Source organism: Lottia gigantea (assembly GCF_000327385.1).
Source record: "Lottia gigantea unplaced genomic scaffold LOTGIsca_99, whole genome shotgun sequence".
NCBI lineage: Eukaryota > Metazoa > Mollusca > Gastropoda > Lottiidae > Lottia > Lottia gigantea.
Window position 1 is genome coordinate 15,331 of NW_008711185.1, and position 10,641 is coordinate 25,971.

Here is a 10,641-nt window from a genome sequence, read left to right on the forward strand (position 1 = left end):
GCCATTAATACGGATCTAAAAGCTTGATGTACAAAGGCTGGAGGGTAGTTGTTGTGCAAGCAGAATACTTTCTTGATTTGTTGTAATTCTTGTTGAAAGTATTCTGGGTCACAAATCCTTTTTGCTCTTCTGACCAGCGCTGTGATGGCTGCCCTTTTGACATGTTGAGGGGTGTTGGAATGGTAGTTCACATACTGATCTGTATGTGTAGGTTTCCTATACACGCATGTCTTCAACTGACCGCCTAACCGCTTAATTCTCACATCCAGAAAGGGTATAGAGTCATCTTCTTCTGCTTCCATGGTGAAATTGATCCTCTTATGCTGAGCATTAAGGTGCTGGAGTAGAGCTGATGGGTCATCTTCAGCTCTAAGCATGACAAAGGTGTCATCAACTTTCCGGAACCAGCAGATTGGTGAGATCGGAGAGGTTTCCATGGTCTTTTCCTCAAAGGCTGTCATATAGATTTCAGTAATCAATGGTGACAAGGGGCTTCCCATAGGTAGACCGTGGATTTGTTCATAGATCTCATCTCCCCATGTGAAGTAGGTAGAGGACATACACATCTGAATGAGATCGACGATGCTGTCTGTAGTAAGTGTAGTATCCAGTGGGGTCTCTAATTTAGATATCTTATCTCTTATGATACTCAACACATCTTTACATGGGACATTGGTGAATAAGTCGACAACATCATATGAGTACATCTTCCCTGTGATCTGCAGTTCTTTCAATTTGGTGACAAATTCTTCTGAGTCTTTAATGAATGAGTCAGCTGTTTTCCCCAAAGGTGCCAAGATTCTGCTAAGATGTTGGGCGATGTTATAGAAGACAGAATCCCGAGAGCATATGAGTAGCCGAGCCTTGATGGGGTTTTTGTGGATTTTAATTGTTGCTCTGGCATATGGTGGACGTGGGTGGCGGCTTGATCTCAGTTTAAATTTAAGTTGATTGGTAATTTGGTTACTGGATTCAAGTTCGTTTAACTTCTTGTCCAACCTGTCTTTGTATATGCTCGTTGGGTTTTTGCGGAGTCTTCTGTAAGTTTTCGCATCACTAAGTAGTTCTGTGACAGTTTCTTGGTACTCTTTCTTATCCATGATAACTGTGGCTTTCCCTTTGTCTGCTGGTAAAAGCTATCCACATCAGAAGATATCAGCCTGACCTTAACAGAGACGAAGGTGTTCGTTTATCGCATGCATATGATAAACTTATCAACTTGTAATTATTCATATTCAAACAATTTCCAACTTTAAGCATAGTTAGTTATATGAACAATGTAATTTCTATTAATAAAAGACTCCAATACCAGCAATAGTTGTTTATTTAATCTTCAATTAATCTTTTTAATTCATTTACTTTACTTCAATTATTTTACTTAATCAGCCTGTATGTTATTTTAAGAATATATACCTCTTATTGTACCTGTTAAAATTTAATGTAATGTATCAATAAACTATTTATCTCTTGTGTGTTCTTAATAATAAGCATTAATGTATATATAGTTTGCCCATCACTTCTTCTCATTATGTGCCTGAGGACGACGGGGGAAACACGTCGAAACGTTGCATAAAACTTTAACCAGTGATTGTTGTTCCATAAAGCTGTGTCTATATATCGTACTCACAATTGCTAAATGCCATTCAAAGACTTTATAGTATATAGAGTTCTATTGTATATTTTTCAGTCGTCTTCGGGTATAATGAGCTTTTATTTAGGAATAGAAACAACAAAAACAAACTAAACAAACAAAAGTTTTCGTCTTTGCTGATAGAAGTCAATGTAGCTCACGCTCTCGTCAAGTACAAAAAGCTTAATTCTCTCGATTTTAGAGAATCGAGAATCTAGAACAATTTTGAATAATCAATAGTTTTTTTATGTGTTGATGAAAGCAAAAAGTCAGTTGAAACATCATCAGCGTAAGTAACTGCACATACGCAATGTAGTTGCACATCTGTAATGTAGTAACACAGTAGCACATCTGTAATGCGCATTACATGTGCAATGTAGTAGCACATCACATGTGCAATGTAGTAGCACATCACATGTGCAACGTAGTAGCACGTCACATGCGCAATGTAGTAGCACACCACATGTGCAATGTAGTAGCACATCACATGTGCAATGAAGTAGCACACCACATGTGCAATGTAGTAGCACATCACATGTGCAATGTAGTAGCACATCACATGTGCAATGTAGTAGCACGTCACATGTGCAATGTAGTAGCACATCACATGTGCAATGTAGTAGCACATCACATGTGCAATGTAGTAGCACGTCACATGTGCAATGTAGTAGCACGTCACATGTGCAATGTAGTAGCACGTCACATGTGCAATGTAGTAGCACATCACATGTGCAATGTAGTAGCACATCACATGTGCAATGTAGTAGCACATCACTTCTGCAATGAGGTAGCACATCAGCAATGTAGTGAAATATCTGCAATGTAGTAAAACATCTGCAAGTAAGTAAAACACCTGCATATTACCGGGAAGCTGCGGTGAAAAACAAAAATCATGACAAGTAAACGTCCAATGACTTTTCATCCTGTTTTCACTCAGACGAAAAAAATATAATTTGCTGGAAGAATCTTGTGTTATTGATAAAGGTTTTAGAATTAGTTTCGGACATCTTTTAGAATACTCTAACAGGAATCTTTGATTAGCGCATTGTGACTTTACATCCGTTAACTTTGGGACGAGCTGAGACTTGCAAGCTATATATAAATTCAGATACATGATTAAATTTCCGGTACCGGTGTTTAATGTCTAAATTCTCTAGTCTTTAAGTGTTGATTTTAGCAGTCTGGAAAATCAATGGGAATTTTAGAAACATACGTGAACTTTGAATTTTCTGTATTTTATTCTCGAGTTCAAAACATACCGAATTGATAGCAAAGAATCAATAAACGCCACAAAAAATTCTTGCACTTCAATTTCTTGTCCTTGTTCGGGTTTAATTGCAACAAAAAGGCCAAATTAGTAAACCGATCGCCAATGTAGCTTATTATTCAGTTGAAGTAGGTCTGAGAATAGGGTTAAGCCGAGGCTGATATTAACACAGTGATAAAGACAATGCTAAGTGCTGTATTCGTTTTGTTTAAATTCATTAGTAGGCTAGAGATCAATAAATATCATGTATATGGACAATAATCGATATTCTAATCGTGATTATGTATTATTAACCAATACTTGTTTCAACAGCTAACTTATTGTGTCTCATCTGCTAAAACAACCGTTATCTTTATTTCCATCCATTAGACGCTTGTTCCGTAACGTTCAGAGTACTATCGTATAGAGTCGTATTATGACATACACCACTTTAAAGCCAAAACATGTTCATTGTCTCTGCTTGCTTATGTCATCATTAAAGAGATCCAAAATAGGTTTTCTAGACTTTGTTTATGTATTAGCTTCTATTTGTTTCATTGCAATTTCTATTCATTCATCTTCTGGGACTTATTCAATTCACCAAAACATCACATTATGACGTCATTATTACAAAAATCATTTTTCCAACGCACTCAAAAAGACGGGTTTATCTTTAAAAAAAAAATCTTAAAAATTGTCATAGCATTGGCTAATCTTGACGGATGTATTTTCAATAATCAGTAATTCAGGTCAAGGTGTAAGCTTAATGTCTTCAGTAATCTTCTTGACAGTATTAAGTTACTATGCGCCCTCTAAAAGTGGTTGTGGGTCAAAGTGGTACAGACTTTTTGAAAAGATTAGTATGTAATCCACGCCCTTGCACATAAACATTTCAGTAAATTTTTAGTCAAATACTAATAGCTATAGTACTATTTGAGAGTCAAATCTACAAGAAGGCCAACAGTCACTAGTAAACCATTCCACGTGTCTCGATATCAGCACATGGTTAAAGGGATTCGCCATTTTCAGGGGTTGATTTAAGTCTTGAATATATGTAAATAATCTCCGAAAGTACTAGAAATGTACAAAAATTGCATAATTCATTTAAGAATATTCCAAACTATGAATTTTACTTTCTATTTTTATGTCTTTTCTATATATAGCAAAATCTCAAGAAAAGGCGATTCGTTATTTTAACTTGCAAACGCGGATAATTCTGGACAACCATGGAGATGAAGGCTTAAATTTCAACGTAGAACTGTGAACACTATTACAGATTGGCTTAGCTAAAATGCTGCCGTTTCTGAGACTATGGTACAATTGGTCAACTAGCGAACGTCCCATTAAGTTGTAAAGGTAATCAATCAGATTGATGGTAGCACAGTTACACTTCACAACTGCAAACCAGGTCTTCGACTCGATATTACCAATGCTTTACAAGCCCATTGAAGCAATTTGATCTCTCTTACCTTAGTATCTGTGTATATATACAGCATGCTCTTCCTTCAGTTCTGGTATGAAATGTGCCTCCCTTAATGCCCTACTATTTAATGCTTTAAAAACGTTTAGTTTTGTATTTCACATTAAGAGACATCGTGGATGGTGTGGGCTAATGAATACGGGCTACACCATGCAGGGTACAATGAGGAAAATTTTATCAGGAAACCGGCATTAGTTTGCACTTTTTCGATTTCCAACTGTTGATGGATCTTTAACATGCACAGCTTGTAGCACACTGGGCCTCGGTTTATTGTCCCATCCGAACAACTAGACGTTTTTTCTGTCAGCCCCTCTTACCTGCATCACTGACAGGAGAAACCTGGTTGAAAAAGTGGATGGTGTTAGAATATGAAGAAAGTCGACATTAGTTTAAAGATACGCCGACTTGATAATTTTCCCACATTTCTGTCAATTCAAAATGGCGGCGATTAAATAAGAAATCATAAAGTCGGAAGATTAAGGAGGCAGTTGTCACTCTTATTTCTGCTTCATGGGTTGTTGACGTGAGTAAACCAAATAAAAGATGATCAATAACAATAGAACAATCATTGGTGTCAAAATAAACATGACCAATATGGTCTAAATCAAAAATATCTTTTATTAAAAATGGCGACTATCTCTTAGCAACCATGTTAACAACCGAGAAACGTTAGGTGTCGCATGCCATTACTATCAATCATAAGGAATGTGCAGACAATTTTTCTATTAAAGAGTTAAAGTGGATAATTGACAACGAAAAAAAATAATCATTTGAATGAAATTGAATTATAGTTATTTATTTCACGATTTGACTATCTCTGGGCAACCATATGAACAACTTCCTATCTAAAAATCGATTTAATTACAACAATATATAATGTGTTTATCAAAATTAATTAAAAAAAGACAATGAGGTTGAGAGGTGAAGCACTAAAACAGTCACTTAGGTGGGTGGTATGTTTTACAAACTATCAAACTTAAACAGAAATTACTGGGTAAAAAAGATGCCATAAATTGTTTTTTAACAATATGTTCTCACGAAGGGTATGGATATCAAATATTCATTTAAGAATTATTATATTTTTTTTTCAAAAAAAACCCAATGTATTATTTTGTTTTACAAAATTTAAGTCTTGTCAAATTTTCGAATCCTAACGTCATTAAGTGCTGATTATCAAAACAGTCCAAAATAAATATTTTAAAAGTTATTTGTGACTTATAATGAGTTGTTCGAAAGAGCACACAAATCACTGCATTATAATCACCCGCATTATCAGTTTAATAACTTTACAAAAAACAGTATCCACTAAAGAGGTTTATTTACTTTAAAAAACAGTATCTACTAAAGCACTTTATTTACTTTAAAAACCAGTATCCACTAAAGCAGTTTATTTACTTTACAAAACACTGAAGTATGTTATTAACTGTAAAAAGCAGTATCCACCCAAGCAGTTTATTAACTTTAAAAAACAGTATCCACTAAAGCAGTTTATTTACTTTACAAAGCAGTATTCACTGAAGCATTTTATTAACTTTTAAAAAGCAGTATCCACTTGAACAGTATCCTCTAAAGCAGTTTAATAACTTTAAAAACAGTATCTACTAAAGCATTTTATTTACTTTACAAAGCAGTATCCCTTAAAGTATGTTATTAACTTTAAAAAACAGTATCTACTAAAGCACTTTATTTACTTTACAAAGCAGTATCCCTTAAAGTATGTATTAACTTTAAAAACAGTATCTACTAAAGCACTTTATTTACTTTACAAAGCAGTATCCCTTAAAGTATGTTATTAACTTTAAAAAACAGTATCTACTAAAGCACTTTATTTACTTTACAAAGCAGTATCCCTTAAAGTATGTATTAACTTTAAAAACAGTATCTACTAAAGCACTTTATTTACTTTACAAAGCAGTATCCCTTAAAGTATGTATTAACTTTAAAAACAGTATCCACCCAAGCAGTTATAAACTGTAAAAAGCAGTATCCCTTAAAGTATGTTATTAACTTTAAAAACAATATCCACCCAAGCAGTTATAAACTGTAAAAAGCAGTATCTACTAAAGCATGTTATAAACTGTTAAAAAGCAGTATCCACTTAAACAGTATCCTCTAAAGCAGTTTATTAAACAGTTAATTTATTATCAATTTTAAAAAGTAGGTTATATCAATTGGATCGATATGTTTTTGTTAGGCTCATTACTATGTTAATAATTAAATAAAAATTGCCTTTATGTGTCCTTGGTCATAAATTATAATAAGTAGTGCGTATGATACAAAAGAAAACTTAGCAATTAAATAGAGTCAAGATAGAAATTAGATTCATTATTATTTTCTTTATCAAACAATGTCTAACAAGTAGGCCTATTAGATATTTAAAGCTTGTCAGAACAGTATTAGACAAATAGACATGAATTCATCATGTCAGTCATTAACGTTTATTTTACGTTTCTCATATTTTTATTTTACTCGGAAGGTCAATGTGACGTTAGTAATTGTAGTTTGACGTCAGACTAGGCTTGGAAACTGTAGGTGATTGGTTCTTAACATGTTGGACTCCTGGACAAATGGTTGTTGTCACGTGGCGGGCGATATTTACCCCGGTTAATTTGGCGTGAAGACAATTTGACGCCTAACAAATGCCCTCTATACAAATTATGACCTTGAGATATTGGCCTTGGTGTAATTTTGTCACCCCGTCAAATTTGCCTCTGAATCATTTGACTCTGTGCCATATGGATGTGAAACTAGTCGTTCATTTACGGTTCTTCAACATTGCCCAAGAAATATTGTATAATGCCCTCGCAATGACGTTATTCTGCCCATCGCATTGAAAAAAATGTTTTTTTGTTTATTTCAGTTTCAGACAGTAATACACAAGATCTTCTACCAGATGATAGACAAAGTTTACTTTTTTCTTTTTTATGTCTTCAAAGTGAACACTTTCGAAAATTCTGTTTTAACGGTAAGTACATAAGATATGGTCAGATACAATTTTACTGTTACGATGGATAACACTAGGTTTGTGTTAGACCGAAACCGGACATCTTGTTCATTCTTATATCAATGTAATTTAACGGGCTTACTTAACACTAGTACTTTGTTAGAACTGTTTCATTATCTTCCTGATAAACATAACATTCTGAAATATCCAAATCAAATCCGGTTATTGATCCAATAAACCAGTTATTCTAAAGAGTACTCTTGTCGACTGCTCAACTGGCAAAATCCGAAAGTTGGACTCCGATTATGGATGAATATGACCGATTTAGTCGTCAACGACTGAAAAATTACCATCAGTTGCTTACATTCTTCTTTCGATTAAAGATGCCCCACTGAATGTTTGGAATCGGCTACCATTGTTAATCCAAATTGCAATTATCGGTCAATTTCTTGATAAACCGAGTGTTTGGCCGTGACGTATCCGATCTACAACTATGAATCGTCAGTCGTTCTGAGGAAAGCTTTAAAGACTATATACTCATAATAGTTGGCGAATAACATGATATAAAAAACATATTTAAAAAATTACAACGAAGCTGTTAGCTTGAACCAAACTAATAGTCAACGTTAATTATAAAATATTTTTGTTTTCTAGATAATGAATCGCAGTCAGATGGACCAATTGAAAAATTTTTGAGAAGCATTAAAAATCGAAGGTTTGTTACATTTGTCTTTTCATTCTCATGTTGACTTAATTGTTTACATACATATACTTAAAATATCAAATATAGTCCACCAAATACATGGATTCATCGGAAACGTTCCAGCGGTATAATGATTCCTTTCAATACGGCGATTCACTTATGATTTTGATTGCTATAGTTTTTTTTCATGCAATCGAAAAGAGTTTTTTTCATTCTAAATGGTTACACCTACACTAATCAGGCATTTTCGTGACCAGTGATGAATGACCAATTTTACAGATTTACGACCTTTTTCTGATAAAATTAAACTATTTTGAATATCAGAATCCGTTTTGCAAACTATATAAGGTTCCTTTGTTATTTAAATGACGCCCTATTTTCTGGCTCAGTATGTACGTGATTACATGATTATTATTAATGACCAGTGTCCAAGATTTATGACCAGTTCTTTGAATATAACGTTAGATTCTATCTTGGACAATATATAAGCAATCTTAGTTATTCAAATTAATCTTTCCGTTTACATTTTCTATTACAAAGAAACGGTGTCAAATTCTTTTGTTAATTTATATAAAAGTTGACGTGACAAATGATCTCCTTAGAGAATACCACTTTCACAGTAATTGTCAATGCCTTGTCTGCGGGTCAACTTAGGTGAATTCCAATGAGCGAGAGTGACGGGTAGGGGTTATTGGTGTTTTACGATTAACGTACGAGCGTTAACGTTATGAATTAACTATTTGATGATGTCAAAAAATAACGCCTTTCTTCACTAAACGTGCGAGTTTAGTCATTCGAATGTTCTTGGCCCCTCGTATTTTCAATGCGACGGCGTAGTGAAATGATAACTACCAAAACGTTTTCGGTGCCGTAGTGGATGAAGTCCTCTGGTTGCTTTGATAATGTCAATTCCTTTTTGGCAATTTAAGCAACTTCGTGGGGATTTGCAAGAGGGTTGATGATCTAGGCATACTTTTGTGGTCGTTCGGTAAAAATTGACGTTTCTTCTATTTTAGATTTGGTAAAAGTCGAAGTTTAGAAGATGAGATATCAAAATCTGAGCTACCTATTAAACGAGGTGGAGACAACAAAGATTCTGGATTTTACAGTAATTGGTGATCATTGCCACCCAAAAACATTTAAAATTTACTTTATCAATTATCAACTGCTACAGACCAAATATTCTTATTTTCGTTTTTTATCAAGGCAAAAGAATAACTTTAACTACCAAACATATTTTAGAAGTTGAACGGTGAAAAGTGAAAATTTGGAATAAACAAGTAAACATGGTTGTTGTAACTGTATGTTCCGAAGTCAGCTCTCTACCAAGCTTTTAAAATTTGAATACATCTTTTACAGCTCTTTATAGCCCGGTCACGCCGGACTTCGACCATTTCAACTAAAAATGTCGCCGACAAACGTAAAGAAAACGACTGAAAGAGACCCTTAAAATTACAATTCTACAACGGTCTATCAACCTGCGACATATGCGACCAATTTGCGTTTTATAATAAAATCTATGGGATTGGTGTACTTCATTTTTATTTCGTTTATGTAGATGTTAAGGCGCTTGTCTTAAGACATTCTCGATTCCGTGGGGGCGATCTCAACGGCGATTATTGGCGACAATGATGCCCATCGTACAGTTTCAGACGTGGCGAACTTAACACGCTCTAAGCTAATTTTCCGTCGCCGTAGCAGTAAGGAGTGACGGGGCTATAAGGGAGTGCTCATTGGGTTCCAAAATTTGTTCAACATTTAAAGAAACGTTTAACTAAGTTAATTAAATTTACTTTCTAAAAGTTAAGAGTGTCGTCTAATAAAAAAATAAGTTGATTTTGAAATTTTGCGTTTAAAGTCAGTTTCGACTTAAAAGGTATGAAGTGCTTTTTGAAATCAGAAATATCAAGAAAGTTAGTCGATGGCAGCTGCAAGAATGTCTTTGTGGTCACTTTGAAGAAATAAAATTTTGATTCTTACATTTTTATGCCAAAATTAGAATATAAAATGCATTAAAAACAGCTCCTGCTTTCTTGGAATGTTTAAAAAGTAGTAGTTATTATAGTAAAATTTGATCAAAAGTGCGCTGTTTGGTGAATTTGAAATTTAAGTCAAAAGTTTATGATATACTGTTACTTCAATTTTTTTCTTAAATCTAAGTTCAGCACAAGAAAGACGGTTCAACATAAACATAAAACGAAAATAGAGAGAAAAATTGTTCTTCACCGATCCAACGTGTGTGATCATTTATGATCTCTAGCACTTTAATATTGATTTCATATTCTCAAACAAGGTCATGGGGTACTTTTTTATTTTGTAAAGATTACTATTGTTAAGAGATTGAAAAAGAAAAATCTGCTAAATAAAAAAGTCATAAGTTTGGTTTGTGTTTTAATGGTGGCTTGGTGCCCTCTCTTGAATTTGGATCCCGAGTTCGATTTCATACAAAGATCGAAATGATACCCTCAGATGTTCTAGTTCGGTTTCCCAAAGTCATTGTTGCAAGTAGCAGAGGCTGTCAAGTAAAAAATATTTTGTCGTTCAGTTAGGACCAGTAACCGAGGTCCTGTCTGCTGAGAATGATTACTAAATGAGATCTCTTCTGGAACACATGATTCCAGCCTACGACTGGGTTTAT

The 10,641-nt window shown here is 34.2% G+C and overlaps 1 protein-coding gene across 1 annotated transcript; it reads right to left on the reverse strand.

Moving 5' to 3' along the window:
• Positions 1 to 1,914: 1,914 nt before the first annotated feature.
• LOTGIDRAFT_135603 (hypothetical protein) lies at positions 1,915 to 2,382 on the reverse strand (the record flags this gene model as incomplete). The annotated part of the gene is made up of 1 exon (XM_009069100.1): positions 1,915 to 2,382. A coding segment is annotated over one exon (468 nt), but the record flags the coding sequence as incomplete, so codon positions are not given.
• Between the last annotated feature and the right edge of the window lie 8,259 nt (positions 2,383 to 10,641).